Source organism: Thamnophis elegans, chromosome 12 (genome assembly GCF_009769535.1).
Source record: "Thamnophis elegans isolate rThaEle1 chromosome 12, rThaEle1.pri, whole genome shotgun sequence".
In the NCBI taxonomy this organism is placed as follows: Eukaryota; Metazoa; Chordata; class Lepidosauria; order Squamata; family Colubridae; genus Thamnophis; species Thamnophis elegans.
The window spans coordinates 43,730,286-43,755,045 of NC_045552.1; the positions used below are offsets into that span (position 1 = coordinate 43,730,286).

The 24,760-nt window shown below is 43.4% G+C and overlaps 1 protein-coding gene across 1 annotated transcript; it reads right to left on the reverse strand.

Moving 5' to 3' along the window:
- Positions 1-16,761: 16,761 nt before the first annotated feature.
- LOC116515239 (syntaxin-3-like) lies at positions 16,762-19,169 on the reverse strand. The gene has a single exon (XM_032227159.1). The coding sequence runs from the start codon at positions 19,063-19,065 to the stop codon at positions 18,166-18,168; it is 900 nt and encodes a 299-aa protein (XP_032083050.1). The 5' UTR covers positions 19,066-19,169; the 3' UTR covers positions 16,762-18,165.
- Positions 19,170-24,760: the final 5,591 nt, after the last annotated feature.

A 24,760-nucleotide genomic window follows, 5' to 3' on the forward strand; every position in this document is an offset into this window, starting at 1 on the left:
ATGATGAGTTTACCCCATAATGTAAGGGGGAAGGGAAAATGTGGTGCCCTAGAGCAAACTGTTTCTCAAACTTGGCAACTTCCAGAATTCCCCAGTCAACAGGTTGGCTGGGGAATTCTGGGAATAAGAAACCCACATTTCTTAGAATGGCTAAGTTTGAGAAACACTGCCATAGGTGAGCTGTTTTAAGCATCAGCTGAACATCTGTCTCTATTATCTATGTTGAGTGGAGCTGCTAGAGTTGCATTGTAAGATGGTTCAACGGTCCAGAGCCCATCATCTACAGATATAAAGGTAAACTGCTCCAAACTCAATTGCAGAAAATACGACTTCAGCAACAGAGTGGTCAACGCCTGGAATGCTCTACTCAACTCCATTGTTACAGCCTCAAACCCTCACAGCTTCAACCTTAAACTGTCTTCACCCCATTCTTAAGAGGTCCATAAAGGGGACATGCATAAGACTGTCCCTGACTTACTGTCCCCTTTTATCTTATTTACTTCCTTTGTTCATGTTTATGTTCATACCCATGGTGCAATTCAGCCAGTTCTATTTGGTTCAAGCGAACCAGCAGCAGCAGTGGCAGGAGACTTCACCCACCCACTTGGACATCATCATGTACTGTTTTTGATGCTCTGCATGCACGGAGGGTCCTACACATGGACGGAAGGTCCTGCACATGCACAGAGGTGCGTGCGCTCACATTTGCAAACTGGTAGCAAAGGTAAGTTGATTTTCCCCCCTGTTTCATACCTATACTTATTATCTTGTACATAGTGACAAACAAACAAACAAATCTAACAAAATGAAATTCAATTGTGAAAAAAGTAAGGTTCTACATTTAGGCAAGAAAAACGAAATGCACAGGGACAGTATAGGTGGTACCTTGCTCAATAGTAGTAACTGTGAGAGGGATCTTGGACAACCATTTAAATATGAGCTAGTCCTGTGCAGCAGCTGCCAAAAAAGCCAACACAGTTCTAGGCTGCATAATCAGAGGGATAGAAACAAGGTCACGTGAAGTGTTAAGACCACTTTATAATGCCTTGGTAAGGCCACACTTGGAATACTGCATCCAGTTTTGGTCGCCATGATGTAGAAAAGATGTGGAGACTCTAGAAAGAGTGCAGAGAAGAGCCACAAAGAGGATTAGGGGACTGGAGGCTAAAACATATGAGGAACAGTTGCTGGAACTGGGTATGTCTAGTGTGATGAAAAGAAGGACTAGGGGTGACATGATAGCAGTGTTCCAATATCTCAGGGGCTGCCACAACGAAGAGGGAGTCAAACTATTCTCCAGAGCACCTGAGGGCCGGACAAGAAACAGTGGGTGGAAACTAATCAAGGAGAGAAGCAACTTAGAAGTAAGGACAAAATTTCCTGATAATTAGAACAATTCTCAGTGGAAGGAGTGCTTCCAGAAATTGTGAATGCTTCAACACTGGAAGTTTTTAAGAAGAGATTAGATAACCATTTGTCGAAATAGTATAGGGTTTCCTGCCTAGGCAGGGGGTGGACTACGAAAGACCTCCAAGGTCCCTTCCACTTATATTGTATGTAAATAAAGTGAACCTTCACAAAGATATAGGAGACAGAAATGGCATTGTCCTTTTTCGTACCGATTTTCTCCATTTCTTCAAAGACTTAGCCTTCCACCAGCAGGTAATCTTTTAAAAATCAATATATTTAAAATATACTTTTTTAAAATCCTGGGACTGTATTATGTATTTGATTTTTTAAGAAATAAAACAATTAAATACCACCCAAAGTGTGCATCTTCAGAACAAGGCCGGCTGCATTTCTTCATGTCTGTTGTGATGTGTAATCCCCACCCCCACCCCCTATGGAACCGTGTCCGCTCGGTTGTCAGGGCTGAATAGCCCCAATAAATTGAGTTCATTTTGCACAAATTGAAAAAACGTTTCCTATCAGAAATGCATTTGAAGTAATAGGCAGGATATGGGGCAGAGTATTGGGTGCACCATGGTGACTTTAAAAGCATGAAATACGCTTCTACTTGAAGCAGTCATTCCTTTTATGGAAAGGAAAGAAAGTGATATTATGGGTTTTTTGAGGCCTGTAAGAAATTATTTTTTTAAAAAAAAATGTCATCAGGTTGCAATTATAGGAAAAGACGAAATTATTTCATTTGTCTCTTTGCCACCAACTGTCTTGCCTTAGTTCCAGAAGTTTAGTTCCCTTATTTTTCAGCATTGGATACTATTGTGTAAAATCCTTCCTGTTCTACTTACAACAGTTCATTGAAGTGACCATTTGAGTTACGACGTCCCTGAAAAATGTGACTTATAATGACTATTTTTCACACTTGCGACCAGGGATAGGTTCTGGATTCTTTTACTGCCAGTTCACTCAGGGCATGTATAGTAGTAAAAAAATTGCTTCTGTGCATGCGCAGAAGCAAAAACCAAAACAGTTCGGGGGTGTGGACGGCCAAGTTATACTACGCGGCGCTGAACCAGTCCGAAACGGTAGGAACCCACGTCTGCTTATGACCCTTGCAGCATCCCCATGGTCAGTGACCATAGGCCTTTGAACTCTGGTGCTGGAGAAGGACACCTGCGAGTCCCTTGGACTGCAAGGAGATCCAACTGGTCAGTCCTAGAGAGATCAACCCTGACTGCTCTTTAGAAGGCCAGATCTTGAAGATGAAACTCAAATACTTTGGCCACCTAATGAAGAAGGAAGGACTCACTGGAGAAGAGCCTAATGCTGGGAAAGATGGAGGGCAATAGAAGAAGGGGACGACAGAGAAGGAGGTGGCTGGATGGAGTCACCAAACAGTTAAAGAGCTTAATGGACTCTGGGGGATGGTAGAGGACAGGAAGGCCTGGAGCAACATTGTCCATGGGGTTACGATGGGTTGGACATGACTTCACAACTAAAAAACCATGTTGTGTAGTTATCTAACATGTCCCAAAGATTTCTGTATGATTGTGTAGCCAAATTTATAATAGGGAAAGTTTCCCATTCTCTTGCTTTCTCGTATAAATGAAACCTGTGCATGCTATCAAACCCTTTTACATAAGATGTTGCAGACAAAGTGCTCCAGCTGAAGAACATAAAAAAGTACTTATTTGCTTATTCTTTCAGCTATTAATTTCAGCTGTTGCTCAAGGTTCACTTGTCCCTAAATTCTTAGAAAGATGAAAAGTAATATAATCTTGCTGCAGGCTCCACATGTACATGAACGAGGAGGTAATTTGAAAGCATTTTTGGCAAATGTACTTTTTCAGGCAGAATTCCCACAAAGCCTCTTTAGAAAATTTATTGAGAGGCATGAGATGAGGTCACAGAAACACCTAAATTATTTTCCACTTAGAAATAATATTGTCATATGCATTATGTAGAGACTTCCTTCTTCCTTCCTTCCTACTTCTTCCTTCTTTCTTCCTTCCCTCTTGTCTTCCTTATTATCTTCCTCCCTCCCCCTGCTTCTGTGGGGAGGTGAGTCTGGCCACTGAGAGAGAGTGTGTGTGTGAGAGAAGTAAGAGAGAGAAAGAAAAGATGTGGGGGAGGGAAGGAAGAAGGGAGAGAGAGAGGAGAGAAAGATGGGGAGGGGGAGGTAGGAGAGAGAGAGAAAAAGAGGATGAAGAAGAAAGAAGGAGATATGGAAGGAGGGAAGGGGGGAAGAGAGAGGGCATATGTATGTGTATATTTATATGTATTTATTTTCTTCATCATAAAGAAAATAAAATTTTGTGACACAAAAAAAGAACATGAAATTCTGTGAAATTCACAGAAAAAAGTGCCAATAAAGGTTATCTTATCTTAAAATGTATTTTTCTCTCTGTGGGTGAGGCCAGCCATTGTTTTATCTGAAGATATCAGCACACACTGTTTCTTTAAGGAGTGTGGGTGATCACGGATGTTCACGGATCCACACTTCATACTGGCACAGCTAGAAATCTCCTCTCTCTCTCTCTCTCTCTCTCTCTCTCTCTCTCTCTCTCTCTCTCTCTCACACACACACACACACACACCACACACACACACACACACACCACACACACACAAGGTTACAGAAATGGGTTTATTGCAAAGAACCAGGAAACCTTACATATAACAAGATTTGTGCGTACGATAACATATAGAAAATCTGCTGCCCATTTTAAACCTGAAAAAGCCTTTTTTGTTTATAAAACAGTTCTTTCTAGCTTAAGATTCAGGAGGTTCAACTGAGCAGCTTTATTCCAGGGACAGGAGAGTGTGAAGCAGAAGTCCTTCTCAACTGACATGAATTCCCTCCATCTGCTCTGAGAACATTTCCATTAAAAAAAAGAAAGACATTTAAAACAAATATTTAAGCCCCCTGGAATAATGTGGAAAGCAGAAAGACCACTTTGGAATGGCAAGGGAGATTATGGCCCAACATTAGCTTGATTTGATTCATAATTTTCTCCCCTAGAAATTCCCAATCTCTTCGATAGCCAGATCATCTTTCCATGTGACGCAGGAACCAGCCAAGCAGATGGCAAACAGTACGGAAAACTGCAATATATCTCCACAGCCAAAGCTCTCAATTGTTCCCTCTGACGTATACCGGTTGTTTTACTGATCCTATACAGCTCTGTGTGGGAGTTGAAATGAATTCAATCTGAGCATTACAAAACATTCTCAAGCAAACTGGAAAAGGAAAGGAGGGAGAGAGAAAACATTGGAGGAACGGCTGTTTTCTCTAACCAATGAACTTTGACATCTCACAGTCGAGAGCTTTAGAGCAAACAGTTAGTTAGTGCAGAAACTCTGCGAAGGTATATTTCAGGTGGATTAACGAAAATTACTGTCGGATAAGAGGGAAGGGAAGGGAAGAGAGGAGAGGAGAAGAGAGAAACATGAGAGGGAAGGAAAGGAAATTAGGGAAGGGAAGAGAAAAGAAGAAAAGAGACGAGAGAAAAATGAGAAGGAAAGGAAATTAGGAAGGAAAGAATAGTAAAGGGAGAAAAATGAGGGGAAGGGAAGGAAATTAGGGAAGGGAAGAGAAGAAGAAATAGAAGAGAAGAGAGAAAGTGAGAGGAAGGAAAGGGAATTAGGAAGGGGAAGGAAGAGAAGGGAGAAAAATGAGGGAAAGGGAAGGAAATTAGGGAAGGGAAGAGGGGTGGCATGATGGCTCAGTGTTGAAGACACTGGGGTTGTCAGCTGGAAGGTTCAATCATCATATGATGGGATGAGCACCCGTCTTCGCCTAGCACCTAGCAGTTCGAAAGCATGCAAATGCAAGTAGATAAATAGGTACCACATCAGGGAAGGGAGCAGTGTTCTGTGATGTCATGCTGGCCACATAACCATGGAAATGTCTTCAGACAGCTCTGGCTTAGGGGCCTCAAAACACAGATGAGCACTGCTCCCTAGAGTTGGCTTTATTAGCAGAGTAAAATCTGAAGGGACTCCTTTCCTTTCCCATATTTAATATATGAGGCCTGGGTAGATTAATAAGGGGATAGGCTGTTACCCAAGCAGCAGATTCCCCTCTCCATGTCGCTGAAATAGTCCAATGGAACGGCAGATCCAATACGATTGGTTCCAGCTGCATTGCAGGAGTTACCAGAACATGGTTGTACACAATCATGAACTGCTTCCGGGACTCCGGCTCTGGATTTTGCCTGGAGGTTGACTCCTAAAGCCTTTTCCAATCATGGATGTAGCCACAAGGCAGTGGAGGTTTGTAAACAGAGTTTTCCTTCTCCTAGAAGATGGTTCTGCCGCTTTCCGGCCTTCCGCAAAGCGATTAAGACCTGGCTGTTCCAGCAGGCCTGGGGCTGTTGAGTTGTCCAGCCCTACTTCAGGTTTGTGACTGTTGTGTAATTTTAAACTGTTCTTTTATTTTATTTTTATATCCCCCCTCCCTTTTATTGTAAGCCGCCCTGAGTCTCTTTTGAGAGTGGGCAGCATACAAAATTTAATAAAATAATAATAATAATTTATCTGCTGTTGGAGCATAGAGTCCTCTTCCGCCTTCTAAACCGTGGACCGTCTTCTCCTGTAACCCTGGAAAGGGGCCCTTACGAGGCTCCCAGCCGGGCCAGCTGGACCAAGGTTTTTTAAGGAGGTGTTACTCCTCCATCACTCACCCTTTGTCCTGGCTTGTGACAGGCAGAGCCTGGCTTCCCAAATGTTGAGCCCAGCATGGCAGGCTTAAATTTTATTTTGTTTATTATCTGTACAACTTGTTTATTGTCTATGACTAGAATAAATTGAACTGATTTAAACAATGGAGCAAAAATACCACGTGCTTCTGTTGGCTTGGTGTGCGCAAGAGCCAATCCTATCCAAGTAAAATTCGGTCAATGCAAAGCAGAGAATTGTGAAGGTGAAGGAATCCAGTAAAAAACCTCATCCTTATGGATCTACAAGGATCCAATACAAATGAGAAAGTGGAAGGAAGGCAGAGACTCACTCAGAACGATGCTTCTCATGAGTTCCATTTAAGTTACAGTTGAAATAGGCTTCCGAATAGCAGAATAAGAGTTGTCAGGGACCTTGGAGGTCTTCTAGTCTAACCCCCTGCTCAAACAGGAAGCCCTATACCATTTTAGACCATGGTTCTCCAATCTCTTCTTGAAAGCCTCCAGTGTTGGAGCAACCACAACTTCTGGAGGCAAGTTGTTCCACTGATTAATTGTTCTAAATTTCTCCTTATTCTAGGTCCTTCTCTCCTTGATTACCATATTTTTTGGAGTACAAGATGCACTGGAGTATAAGACGCACCAAGGTTTTGAAGAGGCAAATTAAAAAAAAGTTTTTGCATTCTGCAGACCTTCCAAAAATGACCCGTTTTTCCACAAAAATGGGCCTTTTTTGTCAAAAAAAATTGCATGCAGAGCCTTTAAGAGCCTTGGAGAGTGCTCCTGGAGGTTGGGGAGGGGAAATTGAGCAAAAAAACAGGCTGTTTTTTGCTCATTTCTGCCTTCCCCAGCTCCAGGACCACTCTGCAGGGCTTCTAAAGGCTCTGCACGGCCATTTTGGTGAAGGAGGTAGGGTTTCAGGAGGCAAAAAATGCTGTATTCAGTGTATAAGATGCACCCAGATTTTCAGCCTCTTTTTTGAGGGAAAAATGTGCGTTTTATACTCTGAAAAATACAGTAGTTTCTATCCATTGCTTCTTGTTCTACCCGCAGGTGCTTTGGAGAATAGCTTGACTCCCTCTTCTTTGGGGCAGCCCCTGAGATATTGGAACACTGCTATCATGTCTCCCCTAGCCCTTCTTTTCATTAAACGAGACATCCCCAGTTCCTGCAACTGTTCTTTGTATGTTTTTAGCCTCCAGTCCCTTTGTTAGATATCTCCCCCCCCCCCAACAGGCTGCAAGATCTAACACCCTTAGTCATCTTCTCTGCACTCTTCATTAAGCTTCAAGCTCAAAAGGTAGAGCTTGTAACTTCACAAATGTTCACCAAGAACATGCATGCCTCTTTTCCTCAAGGCTCTGGACGCGGCGTCATTCTTCACATGCGTAAATTTGAAAAAACAAAACAAAGCAGTGCAAAGCCAGAGAAATGAGTCAGAATGAATCAGGCTTCCCTAAGCCACGAATGCCAACTTTCCACGATTATAAATGAGAGCCGATCCAGCTGCCCAGAAAGCTGTTTGAAAAAGACACGACACTGAAGGGTTTGCATTGTGACCATTGCCCGTGTCACATTCATCACCGGCAGCTGCATCACCGGCTAATATAGAAATAACTCCTCTTTCTTTATATTTTAACTGTTTGGAGAGTTCAGGAAGGACAGAAATCAGAGAGGTTAGGTGCAGCAGAGTGGGTATGCATTCTCCACTTGATGCAGGAGGGGGTGCACAGGTAAACCCACCAGTGGCTGGCCAGGTTAGGTGGTCTTAATAGAATGGACCTTATAAATTCATATTAGCTTGGCTTTTCATTCTAGTGCTCTGGAGTTCCAAAGTTGACTTTTAGCTGGAGTGAACTTTCTCTCCAACTTCCTCATAAGTATTAAAAATAGGGCTGAACAGTGTGGCAAGACCCTGTAAAGGAGGGGCACAGGAAGCCAGACGTGGATGAGAGATAGAACAGAGGTAAAAAGTGCTGACAGCTTAAGACATTAAAGGAACTTCTCTTTTTTGTATTTTTCCTATGTACTTCTCTGTAACATTCCACAGTGAACTTCCCCTTTTTGAAATGTCATGCTTGTCTTGTGTATGGAAACGCCTTGAGAATGCACAGTGTGGAACACGGCATAAAAGTAGGATCCTGGGCAGAGCCCAGGCAGTTCAGATTTTGGTGTGTGAACACGCTGAACTCGATGCATCAAATAAACCTGTTTCTCTCACCTTCGTGGTCTCAAGTCCTGGTCTTTCGTAAGTAGATTACAAACCTCAATCTGCTGCAACACACTCATTCCCCCATTTTTTTCCTTTTAGGGCAAGGGTCCCCAACTTTTTCAAACACCGGGAACTGGGATTTCTTCTTCTTCCATGAACCGGAGGAGGGGAGGAGGCATGATTTAATGTGCTACCTAGATCCTATGCATGCACAAATGAAGCGTGGCTTGCTTGCATGGCCCACTTCCTAATCGGCTGAAGACTAGTGTTGGTCCACAGCCCTGGAGTTGCCGGCCCCACCTGCTCTACAGGGAAAAGAGCCATGAAATCAGATTGCTGGTTTAAAAGAGGGACAAAGAGGCCATCTATATCAAAATTGAACAGCCCTCTCTCAACAGAGGGGGAGGGATACGGCATCATCTATCTCCAAACTGCAACACAGTCCTTTCAGCACTTCCAAGAAGGCTCCACACCAAGTTGCATTAACAAAGGGATACAATCAAGTGAGGCACTAATACCACTCTATAAAGCCTTAGTAAAACCACACCTAGAGTACTGCATCTAGTTTTGGTCACCACACTATAAAAAAGATGTCAAGAGTCTAGAGAGAGTGCAGAGAAGAGCAACCAAGATGATTACATGACTGGAGCCTAAAACTATGAAGAACGGTTGCAGGAACTGGGCATGGCTAGTCTAGTGAAGAGAAGGACCAAGGGAGACATGAGAGCAGTCTTCCAATATTTTAGAGGCTGCTACAGAGAGGAAGGGGTCGAGCTATTTTCCAAAGCACCTGAAGGCCAGACCTGGAAATAAGGAGAAATTTTCTGACAGAACAATCAACAAATGGAACAGAAGTTGCCTTCAGAGGTTGTGGGAGCTTCATCACTGAGACTTTCAAGAAGAGATTGGATTGCCATTTGTCAGAAATGGTGTAGGGTAAGGTGACCAGATTTTCAGATTGGTAAAGAGGGACACCTTTGACCGGGGGGGGGGGGCTTGATTAAAAATTTTATACGGAGCAACAAAAATTTTCATACAACGCAAAATAGTATTGTAGTTTTTTTTAATTTCAACATAACTACAATTTACAAATATAAATTGTAACTGTTGCCAAACATCAAAATTTTGATCACGTGACCATGAGGATGCTGCAACGGTCGCTAAGTGTGAAAATGGTCGCTAAGTGTGAAAAATGGTCATTAGTCACTGTTTTCAATGCCATTGTAACTTTGGTCACTATACCACCTTTCTTGCCACAGTTCTTAAGTGAATAACTGCAGCTGATAAGTTAGTAACATAAGTGAATCTGGTTTCCCCATTTGACTTTGTCAAACGGCAATTTAAATGACCCCAGGACACTGAAACCATCATAAATACGAATCTGTTGCCAAACATCAAAAATTTTGATCGCGTGACCATGAGATGGATGGATGGATGGATGGATGGATGGATGGATAGATAGATAGATAGATAGATAGATAGATAGATAGATAGATAGATGACGGGACGGATGACGGATGACGGATGACGGATGGATGGATGGATGGATGTAGGCAGGCAGGCTACAGTTTTCCCAATTGCAAAGGATGGCTGTGAAGGTTGGACCATAAGGAAGGCTGATCACCAAAGAATTTAATTGTTTGAACTATGGTGCTGGAGAAGACTCTTGCAAGTCCCTTGGACTGCAAGGCCATCCAACTGGTCAGTCCTAGAGGAGATCAACCCTGACTGCTCTTTAGAAGGCCGGATCCTGAAAAGGAAACTCAAATAACATTGGCCACCTAATGAGAAGGAAGGACTCCCTGGAGAAGAGCCTAATGCTGGGAAAGATTGAGGGCAAAAGAAGGAGGGGACGACAGAGAAGGAGGTGGCTGGATGGAGTCACCGAAGCAGTCCAGTCAGTGTGAGTTTAAATGGATTCCAGGGGATAGTAGAGGACAGGAAGGCCTGGAGGAATGTTGTCCTTGGAGTCGCGATGGGTCGGACAACTTCACAACTAACAACAACAATTAATATCTATGGATGACATTGTTTAAGAGAAATAGGACACAGATGTGCCAATCTTATACTAAATATGAAGAAGTTCTAATCCAATAACACAGTTTCTCAAGCAGGTGGAATTGATTATCCATATAGCCTTGAAAGCACATTAACAATCTTTGAATTATTATTTTTAATGCACCATATTGTTATTCAGTGGTAGAACCCCACACACAGTCCTTCTCTAAAATTAATTACGCTAAGGCTTTGAGCAGTGCATATTCCACTTCACCTCAATGTCATGGAGAGATTATGCAAAGTTCGGATTTAAGAAGAAGGCTTTCAACGGTTGGTTTCCAGAGTGATGAAAGTTTAGAGACAGTGATGTAAAAGAAGGCACCTGCCATCTGCTGTGTTTTCATTGAAGAGACCTTCCTCTTCACTGGATCGTAGTTAAGAAAGAAATAAAAATATGCCTAACCTCATGCATACAAGGCTAAATTGGTTCTAAATGGGAAGTTGCTGGAATTCTTACAAACGCATCTAATGGTTTTCATAAGGGGCAACTGCAGAGGTGAAATTCATTTTTTTTACTACAAGTTCTGTGGGCGCAGCTTGGTGGATGTGGCAGGGGAAGGATATTGCAAGATCTGCATTCCTCCTCACTTGAGGGGAAGGATACTACAAAATCTGAATTCCCTCCTCACTTGAGGAGAAGGATACTGCAAAATCTCCATTCCTTCCCACTCCAGGGGAAGGATACTGCAAAATCTCCATTCCCTCCTCACTCTAGGGGAAGGATACTGCAAAATCTCCATTCCCTTCTCTCCAGGGAAAGGATACTGCAGGATCTCCATTCCCTCCTCACTCCAGGGGAAGGATACTGCAAAATCTCCATTTCCTCCTCACTCCAGGGGAAGGATATTGCAAAATCTCCATTCCCTCCTCACTCCAGGGGAAGGATACTGCAAAATCTCCATTCCCTCCTCATTCCTGGGGGAAGGATACTGCAAAATCTCCATTCCCTCCTCATTCCTGGGGGAAGGTTATTGCAAAATCCCATTCCCCCCACTCCTGGGGGATGGATATTGCAAAATCTCCATTCCCATCCCACTCCTGGGGGAAGGATATTGCAAAGTCCCCATTCTCTCCCCATTCTGGGGCCAGCCAGAGGTGGTATTTGCCAGTTCTCCCAACTATTCAAAATTTCCGCTACCAGTTCTCCAGAACCTGTCAGAACCTTCTGAAGTTGACCCCTGAATGTGTGTCAAAATCTTCAGAAGATGGATGGGACATTGAGATCAGAGGTGGTATTCAGCCGGTTCAGACTGGTTTGGGCAAACCGGTATCAAAGATTGCACGGGTCCACCCCCACCCACCCATCCTGGCTCTATGCCTCCTATTTAGCCATGTTTTTGAAGCCAGGCACATGTGTGGAAGGTGCATACATGCATGAAGTGAGCATGCATGCGCAGGGCAAACCAGTAATAAAATTAAGTGAAACCCACCGCTATTGAGGGTGTGTTTTTTGAACTTCTTTTCATTGCATACGTTTGAACAACTGTCTCTAGAGGTTACTCTGGTTACCTGAAATCATTGGGACACTCAGTGGTTAAGTCGCTGAGCTTGTCAATCAGAAAGGTGGGCAGGTCAGTGGTTCGAATCCCTAACGCCGTGTAACAGAGTGAGCTCTGGTTACTTGTCCCAGCTTCTGCCAACCTAGCAGTTCAAAAGCATGGAAAAATGCAAGTAGAAAAATAGGGACCATCTTTGGTGGGAAGGGAACAGTGTTCTGTGAGCCTTCAGTGTTGAGTAATGCCAGCCACATGACCCCAGAGACGTTTTTGGACAGCGCTGGCTCTTTTTCTTTGAAACAGAGATGAGCACCACCCCCTAGAGTCAGGAATGACTAGCACATATGCAAGGGGAACCTTTACCTTTACCTGAATTCAGCCTGGGATTGAATCTCAATCTCTTTCTAAATCATGGATCTCCAAACGTGATGACTTTAAGAGTTGTGGACTTCAACTCCCAAATTCCTCAGCCAGCTGCCTGAGGAATTCTGGGAGTTGAAGTCCACAAGTCTTAAAGTTGCCCAGTTTGAAAAGCTCTGCTCTACATTATTCTTAGAATCTCAGTTGCAGTTCTCTCCAGTGAGTGGACAAGAGGCGGAAGGAAGCCATCCAATTAAATGTCACTCATTTTTTAACTGTCCTCCATATGCCTATACACTAAGTTTCTCATCCCTTTAAAATTCTGGATCCATTGTTCTCGGCAGTCTGTCCTCTGAGCATCTCATTATGAGCAGAGGAAATAATAGTTTCTCCTAGGAAAACTTGGTTTCTTTAGAATGTATCCCCCCCCCCCGGCCAACATACACCTTTTAAAATCTTCGAGCCATTTCCAAAGGACAATTGGCCATTGCCCCCCTAACAAGCTGAATTATTAAAGGTTTGCTTGTCTATGTTGAATGAATCAGCCAGACAGGCTGGACAGGAGAGATAATACAACAAAAGCTAATGACAGCTAAGCAATGCCTTGGAAGCCAAAGAAAGAAAAGAGATGGAAGGAGAGGGGAGGGGGGAGAGAAGGGGGGAGAGGACTGCTCCTTGTGAACTTCAGTGTGAAGTTACTTCAATGAGACTCTAGAGAGATTGCAGAGAAGAGCAACCAAGATGATTACGTGACTGGAGGCTAAAACATACAATGAACGGTTGCAGGAACTGGACATGGCTACTCTAGTGAAGAGAAGGACCCAGGGAGATGTGAGAGCAGTCTTCCAATATTTGTGGGGCTGCCACAGAGAGGAGGGGGTCAAACTATCTCCAAAACACTCAAAGGAATATTGGAACAAAGAGAGATTCAACCTGGAAATACGGAGGAACTTTCTGACAGTGAGAACAATCAACCCATGGAACAGAAGTTGCCTTTGGAAGTTGTGGGAGCTTCATCCCTGGAAGCTTTCAAGAAAAGACTGGACTGCCATCTGTCAGAGATGGTGTAGGGTCTCCTGCTTGGGTGGGGGGTCAGACTAGATGACCTATAAGGTCCCTTCCAACTCTGTTAATCTGTATCTGTATCAAAATAAAAAGTAGGTAGAGATAGTTCTCAACCTACAATCATTCAAAGCGACTATTCAAAGATGCACTGAAAAACGTTGCTTACAAGAGGTTCTCGCGTTTATGACCATCACAGCATCCCTGCAGCCATGGGATCAAAATTCAGGCGCTTAGCCTCTGGTATGTTTTTACAATGATTGCAGCCTCCTGAGATCATGTGATCATCACTGGCCATCTTCCAGCTGGCTTCTGGCAAGCAAAGTCATTGGGGGAAGCTGGACTTTTTGGACAACCCTTGTGATTTACTTGCAGTGATTCACATAAGAAGTGTAACCAAAAAAAAGTTGTACAATCAGGCAAGACTCATTTACCAAACACCTTGCTTAGCAAGGAAAATTCTAGTCCCAATTGTGGATGTAATTTGAGAACTTGAGAAAGATTTATTAGGAATCTTGTAGCCTAGAAATTCAGATAGCTAGGTGATGATTGATATGAGAGGGAGGGAGGGAGGAGGGAGGGGAGGGAGGGAGAGAGAGAGAGAGAGAGAGAGAGAGAGAGAGAGAGAGAGAGAGAGAGAGATTTCTACTTGTGCCAGAATGAAGTGTGGATCCTTGATCACACCACACTCCTTAAAGAAACAGCGTGTGCTGATATCTTCAGATAAAACAATGGCTGAGAGAAATTGATGGTAGATAGCTAGACAGACAGACAGACAGATAGATGAGATAGATAAATAGATGACACAGACAGACAGATAGATGACAGATTGATAAATAGATGACACATACAGACAGATAGATGACAGATAGATCAATAGATGACAGACAGACAGACAGTGAGTGACAGAAAGGGAGATGGAGGGGGAGGGGGAGAGAGACAGGGAGAGAGGGGGAGGGAGAGGGAAAGGGAGAAGGAGGGGGGAGGGAGAGAGAGGGAGAGAGGAGAGGGAGGGAGGAAGAGGGAAACAGTGAGAGGGGGAGGGGGAGAGGAGAGGGGGGGAGGGAAAGTGAGAATGAGAGAGGGAGACGAGAGAGGGAGAGAGAGGGAGAAAGGGAGGGAGGGAGAGGGAGGGAGAGAGGGAGGGAGAGAGGGGGGGAAAGGGAGAGAGGGAGAGGGAGGGAGGGAGAAGGAAACAGTGAGAGAGGGAGGGATAGAGGGAGAGGGGGGGAGGGAGACATGCCTTCTAACCTGAGCACCAAAATCAGTTAGGGATGCTCTTCTCTGATCTTCCCCTTGATATGGCTCACAGTCTGTAGTAAGAACTGAGCTTTCTCAATGAAAACTTCCCAAGTGAGGAACTTCAGAGGGGAAGAACAGAAGAAAGACAGCTGCCGTCTCAGATAAGAAATTCAGGAAATGCTTAGCATATATCTGTGGGAGGCCTGCTGAAATCCCATCGGTTAATTCAGTCTTCCCTGTGTGCATGTTGAAAATCCATGGTTTTTATTCCCTTCTTTTTTAATGAGAATGTAGTGGGCATTGTTTACTCCTGTTTTAATGAGCTGTTTATTATGTTATTGCAAGGTCACTTGCTTCAACGTAGGAAGCAGTACAAACAAAAAAAATAAGAAGAGAGCAAAAATAAGACATAAGAAACGGCACTTCCAATGTGTTGAAGATTTCAAATTCCATTGTATCCACCGTTCAGCTTTTGCAAACAAAAGAGAAGGGACAAGGAAATTGCTGTCCAAGAAATGAGGCATTGAGGAATGAATGAAAAGTCTTGATTAACTTTTATGTTATGGAAATTGCATTTCAAAGTGCCCAAAAACTCTGGGCTGCTCCTAAATGGAATGCAGGAAGATTGTTTATTTTTTTATTTAGAAACTAGTTGAGAACCGGTGTTGCCCAGGTGTTTATTACAGGGGAAAATGTCCAAACCAAACATAATTTCTAATGTTGGATTTTCCCCTTTACCAGAGGGAACCCACTTGTGGAGTATTTTAAGGCACAACAGACTGTATCTTAACAGAACTTAAATCCAAAATCTATGCTGGATCTCTCTCTCTCTCTCCCTCTCCCTCTCTCTCCCTTCCTCCCTCCCTCTCTCTCTCTCTCTCTCACGCATGCACACACACATTGAGGGGTGTTATGGGTATCTTACACCACAGTATTTGTTTCCAGAGAGTAAGTCATCTGTGTACCAAGTTTGGTTGAAATTGCTTGAGGCGTTCCAGAGTAATGCTGGAACATACATACATACATACCAGTGGTGAAATTCAATTTTTTTATACCGATTATGTGGGCTTGGCTTGGGGGCGTGGCAGGGGAAGGATGCTGCAAAATCCCCATTCCCTCCCACTCTGGGGCCAACCAGAGGTGGTATTTGCCAGTTCTCCGAACTACTCAAAATTTCCGCTACCGGTTCTCCAGAACATGCTAAATTTCACCTCTGATACATACATACTATATACATATACATACATACACACAGCCATTTTTATAGAGAGAGAAGATTGGCAATGTGACCCTCCCTCAAAATAATGCTGGTGAATGCCTTTGTAGATTCTCCAGTGGAAGAAAGACATTGTTGTTTCACCATGAAAACAGAAAACTTGACTGAGTTTTCTGGTTTGAGCTTCCTGGTAAAACTCATTCTTTGCCATCCTTAGAAAAAAATGGATGAAATGCAAATGAAAAATGTGATTCTGCTAAAGGACAAAAAAATCACATGGTCCCTGCTTTTCTCAGTAAAACGAGGAGCTGAAGGAGATCTGGAAAACTGAAGGGGGCAAAATTCAAGTTCATCCAGACAAGTGGCCAAGAACTGGTACTTTTGATCTGCAGTACCAGATTTTGTGATCTTTACTCAAGAATCACTCAGCTAAATGTTAGAAATGCCATCAGACACCTGGCTCACTATCATATGTGATGGACATGTATAGAAGCAAAAAATACTGGGGAAAAATACATACGTGGTTGGAAAAGATGATACAACAACATATTGACTTAAAACCTGAAATATTCCTGTTGGGGATTTTACCAGAAACTTATAGCAAGAAAACGTATATTTGATTATCCATGTAATAACCACAGCAAGAGTTTTTTGCACAAAACTGGAAAAGCGAAGAGATTCCTACAGAGGAGAATGTGATTAGGAAATATTAGAATGTGCAGAAACGAACAGATTAGCATTGGCAATCAAAGAGAAGAACAAACTGGTTATTATATCATATGGGAATCATTTTATTGATGGTTAGAGAATAAATGTAAGAATTAGAAATAAAAGTAGATGAGTAAAATATAGAAAATGTATTAATAGTGTTAAATAAAGAAGAGGATTGTTATAGTATTAGGCACTTAAGATATTGGTATTAAGCTAAGAATAGATTAAATAATGACTATGTTTGTAAATTTTAATTTTTATTGCACAAAACATTTGTACCCAGGCGACACACTGTTTAATGGAAGATGGATTGTTTGTATTCAAATAATTATATTATTAAAAAAACACATTATAAAAAAAAGAAAGCAAACGGTTTGGAAACTGATTTCCTTTCTGCGTGATAGCCAAGAAGTTGTGATAACACTTACACACACACATGCACACCTTTTAAAGTTTTTGTAACCCTTGACACACTTAATTCACCCTCCACATTACGCCAACTGTGTGAGATAACACAATTGTCAATTATGTGAAATGTACTAAGTAAGACACAAAAGCCTGCATTACAACATCCAGGAACTGCAACCAGCAAACTCATACATATTTGTGTACACTATGACACAGTGATTTGATTTCCCAGCTGAGAGGAAAGATGCCTCGTTTTCTCCCCACGAACATAGATTAAATCAATAGGAGGTACATTGCAAGAATATTAGGAAATATCTTTAGGCAAAAACAGTATGGTGAGGGGAGGGGGGGGGAACAAGGAAAAAGGAGGATACAGGATTGCAAATATTGCTTGACTTTAATATATTTACAAGTGCATGTAAGGTTGTTCATTTCAGCATTTCAGGGAAGTCAGAAATAAGTGCTTATTGCCACGGAACCTGTTTTCAGCTCCAGATATTTTCTTACTTCTTCAGGCGTCCTTCGCCGTCTGCTAAAACCAGCCCTTGTAAGATTTGGCTGAAGCCTTTAGACACCGCAGACCACGTTTCACCTGAATGGCGCCTCCTGAAGCAGCTTGCTTCAATCCTGAGCCTCTTTGGAAAAACAAAAGTCTTTTTTAAAACGCACAAAAGCATCAAAGATTGGAGAGACAGAGAGAGAGAGTCTGAGCTCGCACAAAGGCCCTGTTCTACAGTGATTGGGTTGATTGTCATCTATCCAGGAATGTTAGAGGTCCTTCATCGTAAATCCAGCCTTCTCGCGTGCAGCTCAAGGAAATGGTCCAGGAACTGATGAGGCAACAGCTTTGTCATTGCCCTAATGGTGGCCTAGGGATGAACCCCAATCCCAAAACAGAAAAGGAGAACAACCGATCCGCTCGCTACAGTTCGTCAAGTGTACCAGAATCTCTTGGTGTAGAAGGCAGTTGAATCCTGGTAGTTAAAACCTACAACTGAGCATGGAACCATGGGAACCTGCATACCAGCAGTCCAGAAGGAGTCATGGGCTGCTAGAAGCAAAAAATGGAGCTGAGCTCTGCAGAAACCCATATCCTATTTCAGTACAAGTCCCTTCTTCTGCTTTGCAAAAAATAAAGCAAAATATTCCACTCGACTCAAGCCCAAACTGTCTTTTTGGAAGTGCCCATCAGCCCCCTTTATCCAGGCTGACTTCTTCTCCAATGCACATTCAGTGCTCCATGATGTTCTCGGTCATCAATGGGGTTCCTCTTTCCTCTTTGAAAGAAACAGCTCTGTCCTGTTGTTTTGTTGCTGTTCAGCGCAACACACTCGGAGTTGCCATGCATGACAGGCATGTACAACAGGTGCAAAGGCCTAGGAGTGTGGACAAGAGGGTGGACAACCGGGAATGGCGCTGATATTTGATGGCTTTCTTGACCTCCTCGTTGGACTGGCAAATGTAATCAGTGGTGTGGAGGATGTTGTACTCAATGCTGTTGAGGACCTCTTGTTGTTCCAGGACCAGGATCTCCAAGTGCAAGAAGAGGGAATGGAGCTCGCTGATCTGGGCCTCCAAGTCCAGCAGCTGCTGGTGGCGCACCTGGGCCATGGCGAGGTGCTGCTTGGCTTTGAGCACTTCCAGGTCTTGGCCAACGATGCGCGGCATCGTAGGGCTCTCCACCAGTTGCTTGATGTCCTCCTCTTGGAGATGCAAGCCTGCCAGTTCTGTCTGTCTCTGGATCTGCTCCTTCAGCTTCCCCACATAGTGGGTTTCCTTGGCATAATGGCGGGTGATGATCTCTCGGTAGCGGTTGACCAGCACTGAGAACTGGCAGCAGCGAATGCGGCTGATGGCTAGACTTTTCGCCCTTTCCTTGGCCAGGGTCTCCTGGATGTCACCGAGCCTTGGCTGGAGAGCCTTAGCTTCTTTGGTGAACATGTTCTTCATGGTGCTGAGCTCTTTTTTCTCCTCGCCAATGCTTGCTTCGGTGGTGCAGCAAAGCACCCGCTGCTGCTTCTTGGCGATACTCTCGGAGGATTGCTCCAACTTATCCAGAGCCAAGGAGAGGCTGCTTATTTCCTGGAGCACCTTACGCATGGGGCTGCTCTCATCTTCCTGGAAAACAGGATTATCGAAGGAGAAGGACTCCCCCAGCTCCAGAGAGTCCCCATCCTCGTGCATGCGCCTCCTCAGCTCCTCCAGCCTGTCCTTCATCCTCGGCCCTCCTTGATGCTTGAAACATTTGCAGGAAAGGAGGTGAGTAAGATCCACCCATTGGCTTTGAGGACGTTTTTTAAGCAACTCCAGCAATGTTTTGCGTCAATCTGAGCTGCTGGGGCTGGGAAGCCGGGAGTTGAAGATTTTTTTTTTTAAAAAAAACATTCTTCCTCCCTCCCTCCAGCTATTGCAAATATTGACCATGGCAATCCGCTTCTAAGCCAGCCTTTACCTGGGATCACATGGCCAACTTCAACCGGCTGGACAACATTCCATGCCAAGGGTGGGTGGCACGAAGCCCAACAGTGGAACAGCAGCTGCCAAAATGAATCTTCTAAGAACAGGCGACCAAAAGGAGATTGTTTTGAAGCAGGGGAAGCCAACTCCAAAGGGGACCCTGTTAACTCCTCTTGTCCGCAGCGTCCTTAACCCTTAGGATGACTGGCAGGTGCAATCCATGTGATGCAGGAGGATGTTTCCTTGAGTTGAATATATCAGGTGTCCAAACGGAATATGCTTTGCTTGCTTCAAAACGAAAACCCCCAGAACAAAACAAAGCAGAAATCCAACCCAAAACAAATAGCCCTTAGGACCCTTTGGGAGGGAAGAAATTAGATTCTTGAAAATAGTCGAGGTTTTCCTGCTTGAGCAGGGGGCTGGACTAGAAGATCTCCAAGGTCAATTCCAGCTCTATTCTATTCTATTCTATTCTACCCAGTTTCCCAAAAAATAAGACCTCCCAGGATAATAAGCCCAATCAGGCTTTTGAGCTCATGCACTAAAAAACCCTCTCCCAAAATAAGCCCTCACTGAAAATTTTGCACCAGCAGCAGCCATAAGGTGACCACACTCACCACCTCCTGCACCTCAACAGTAATAAGACCTCCCTGAAAATAAGACCAAGTGCTTATTTTGGGGGTCAAAAGAAAATAAGACCCTGTCTTATTTTTGGGAAAACATGGTATTCATTCTGTTCTGTTCTGTTGTGTTCTGTTCTTTTCTGTTCGATCCTATCCTATCCTATCCTATCCTATCCTATCCTACTATCTTCTATTCTATTCTATCTTATTCTTTGCCCATGCCTAACATTTATACAACCTGTCCTCTCCCAAATGCCTTCAGGAGTTGTGGGTGCTTCATCACTGGGGATTTTTAAGAAGAGACTGGCCAGTCAAGTGTCTGAAATAATATAAGGTCTCCTGCTTGAGCAGGGGGTTAGACTGGAAGACCTCCAAGGCCCTTTCCAACTGTATTCTGATGGATTGCATCAACTGGTAAATAACTAGACCTCATTCAACCAAGTGGTACAATGATTAAGATACAGGTAGCCCTCAATTCACAACCACAATTGCACCCTAGGAGTGAAACAGTTGCTAAGTGAGTTTTGCCCCGTTTTACAACCTATCTGGCCATGGTTGCTAAGTGAATCACTGCTGTTGCTAAGTTAGCAACACAGTTGTTAAAGGAATCTGGCTGGAAATTTGTAAGTAAGCCATGAAAACACGTTAGGTGACTTTGGGCCAGCCAATCTTCAAACCAGGATGGTTGCTTCAAGGGTAACATGAAGGGGAAATCCCACAATGCTTTCCGCTAAGGGCGGAAAGGTGTGATATACAACTTAATAGTAGTGTAAAAGGAAGAGCTTTTGAAAGACTGTGTGGTGCTACCTTTGTCATGCTTTGACTTAGGGTGAAATGTGCATGGAACAGAGGTGGGCTGCTACTGGTTTGGACCGATTTGGATGAACTGGTAGTGGTTTGACAGTTTGGGTCACTGGAGGCGGCAGCGACCCAGGCCTTCCACGCCCCTAAATGGGTTCTCCGGGCGGCAGTGTAGGCGCTGCCATCTTGGTTTTTGCTTCTGTGCATGCGCAGAACAATTTTTATTGCACTGTGCATGCGCACGCAGCACGCATGAAACCTGCAAAGCATACATGCGCAGGGCAGCCACGAGCGAACTGGCAGTAGTGACTCTGCTGGAACCCACCCCTGGCATGGAACCCTTTGTGCTTTGTGAACAATGGTTTTCCGTGTAGCATTATGTGTGAACTCTCCCTCCCGGTTTGTTCAAGAAATCATCATCAAAACTCAACACAATCCCATCCAAGGAATTTCTCAAGAATGCAGGGCACCCTGGAGTTGGGAGGTCTTTATTGCCCAGACCGGAAGCTCATTCCAACTGTTCCTGGACAGCATGGACCGATGGTAATGGCCAGTCTGTAAATAGAGGATTAATGCAGAGTCACTGTTGGAAAGAAATTGAAGATAGCGTCTCCATGACTGACCAGCAGTTGACCGGTTTTGCAATTTTAGCTCTCAAGGCTTCAGGGCGAAGTCTTGCAAGGCTCTGAATAATGTTCCATAATTAGCTTGCAACAGTTCCGATTAGCTCCTGGGTAGCACCAAAGGGGGACCTCTGTAATGGCATTTGGAGGTGACCTTAGGAAAGAGGAAGTAGGGCTTCAGCCTAGACCCGTGATGGTGACACACATGGCAGCCATCGCCCCAGCCCGGACAGCTGGTCTTTGGGCACTGCCACGCATGTTGAGAATGAGAACTCGGGAATGACATCTGCTTTATTGAAAGGCCTCAGTTAAGAAGAATGCGCCAGTTCCATTTTTTGCCAGTGGTAAGAAATATGGATTAGGGACCAAGGAGTCAGGAGTGAAGACCAGATGTGATCAGTTGATCACTCACTCATTGCTCACCTGTGACTGTCATGGTTGGTGTTGCTGGATCTGTGAGTCCTCCCTGATTTGAATATATAGATAAGCCAAGGAAACCTATTCAGAAGAGGAAGTTGATTCCTGTCAGGTGCTCTTAAGTCAGGTGGGAAAGGTAACCTGTTATACACACTTTCAAAGCAAACAGGTTACCTTTCCCATCTGACGTAAGATCGCCTGACAGGAATCAACTTCCTCTTCTGAATAGGTTTCCTTGGCTTATCCAAATGTGCGTAATGGCCACAAGAAACAATGTGCAGCCATTCATTTCCAGAGTGCCACTAAGTCCAGGAACAAAAAGCTGGCAGATTTCCAGTTGTTTAAACTTTTTAAGCCTCAAGCTCTGATTTTCTTTTGGGCAGACAGTATTCTCTCCATGCTAATGATGCAAACTTAGCACACGATGGACTGTGTTCTCTCTCTCTCTCTCCCCTCTCATTTTTTCTCTGTCTGTCTCTCCTTCTTTCTCTCTCTCTCTCATTCTCTCTCTCTCTCTCATTCTCTTTCTCTCTTATTCTCTTATCTCTCTCTCCCCCTCTATCTCTTTCTCTCTCTCATTTTTCTCTTTCTGTCTTTTTCCTTTTTCCTTCTGTCCTTTGTCTGTCTGTCTGTCTTTCCCTTCTTCCCCCTACCTTACTCTTCTCCCCCCTCATTCTCTCTCTGTCTCTGTCATTCTCCTCTCTGTCTCTCCTTTCACTGTCTGTCGGTCTCTCTTATTCTCTCTCTCTCTCTCTCTTTCTTGCTGCCTGTTTCTTTCTCTCTTTCTCCTTTTTCTCTTTCTGTCTTCTTTTTCTGTCTGTCGTCTGTCTGTCTGTCTCAATAAAATACAGTGGTACTATCAAACTCATGTGGATAGTTTATTGCTCTATTTATTGCTTGCTATATCATATTCAGTAACCAAATCATGGGTCCCTCATGCAGAGTGTTATATAAAACTCTGGGCAGAATATGAGCTGATGTGTATTAAATAAGTCAAATCATTCCCCCCCCCAAATAAACATAAAGTTGAAATAAATATATAAACATACACATATCTTTTCTCTTTGGTCCTTATTTGGCTGAGGACGAATGTATATATAATATATAAACAACTCGGTTATTCTATTAATCAGACATGTTTGGGGCTGAATTTAACAGGGGTAGGGGTCTCTCAGGGCTAGAGATAGGGTGACATCCAGTAAATGAGGAAAGATTTGGCGGTGGTGTGGGTATGTGTCTTGTTGTGTATTAACACTGATTTAAGAGTTACTGTGATCAGTATAGAAATGACTAGCATATACTGTTGTATAAAATTAAAAAGCTGTGGTTGTTATCTGCTACTGTGCTAAAGAGAGTTGGAAGTTGGTGCTTTTGTTCTTTCCTTTTCCCTCTTTGCATATGTTCTCTTTTTTTTCTCCTCCCCCAGTTTTCTATTTCTTTTTAAAATTTCTCTTTGTATTTTATATTTCGATCAAAATAATAAAATTGCATTATATAGATTTTAAAAAGAGTTACCATGTCCGTGTGTTTTTCCAAGTACCAATGTGAGAAACAAGGCATTGTCAGAAAATATGGTTGGAGGCAGTGGCGAAATTCAATTTTTTTACTACTGGTTCTGTGGGTATGGCTTGGTGGGCGTAGCAGGGAAGGATACTACAAAATCCCATTCCCTCCCTACCTGGGGAAAGGATATTGCAAAATCTCCATTCCCACCCCACTCTGGGCCAGCCAGGGTGGTATTTGCTGGTTCTCCGAACTATTCAAATTTTCTGCTACCGGTTCTCTAGAACCTGGCAGAACCTGCTGAATTTCATCCCTGGTTGGAGGCTATTTGGGTCCAACCAGAGGTGGGTTCCTACCATTTGGCACCTATTCGGTAGAACCAGTTCGTGAAATCTACCGAACCAGTTAGAAGGTTCCACCAGTGGACCCAGAAAGCAGGCCACACCTACAGAAGAGATTCCAAAAATTTTTGAAACCCACCACTGGTGGGTGTGTAATGTCCCGCAGTTATCTACGCATTAAAATAGATCTAGTAATATTTCCTTACATTTTAGGGACCTTTCCTTACATAATGGTGTTTTCTTTCATACTTTTGGATTTTAAATTTTTGTTTCCGTTAGTTGGCAATTGCTAAAACCAATCCCACGTGAAAAAGTATTCAAAGCCTTCTTGATTTTAATTGTCAATTTATTTATTCCTGCACATGTAATATTTATCATTTACTATCTCTGTTTTTCCACTGTTGTGCAAACACAATTCCAGCAGTTGCTAACGTGTAAAATTAAATATATATATACTCCTGTCAAATAGCCAACAAATATTTCTGGTTTTAATTCCATATCTTGCTTTACGATTGCTTCTAACCACTAACTTCTGAATAGCTATTGGACCGACCTAAGTACTAATTCATAATTTCATATCCGGTCACATGGGCGGCAAGCCACTCCCATCCGGTCACATGGGTGGCAAGCCACTCCCACAAAGGAGGCCACACCCACAGAGTAGGTTCCAACAATTTTGAAACCCACCACTGGTTCCAACCCCCGACCCACCCACCCCTTAAATGTAGATGAAGGAACGTATGCCAACTGGAGCTGCAGATATAACCCCCATCTGATTTAATAGGGTGACATCAATGCTTCACATGTTTGTAGCTCACTAAATCAATTTCAAATGAAACTGCTCCGACTACTATCATGGTAGGTGGATCAGCAGGATTAATGTTCTTCCATGGGTAGGCGCTTAGATTATTTAATGATCCTGAGTCAAAAGATTAGTTGGTCACAGCCTAATTCACTTAATGTAATTACTGTCTCTTTTTGGAAACGGGAAAAAAACCAATCTGGAATATCCCTGTTTACAGTGGTAAAAGATCAGGCAGCACATCCCGACATTAAGCTAAATCTTGTGTACCACATTGCAGAGACTTCTTAAATATTAATAATAATATCAGCATTGAAAAGAGGAGAACCAGAAAATTCAATTTAT

Coding starts and splice junctions, on each gene's coding strand:
- LOC116515239 (XM_032227159.1), bottom strand. CDS start 19,065: ATGAAGGACAGGCTGGAGGAGCTGAGGAGGCGCATGCACGAGGATGGG.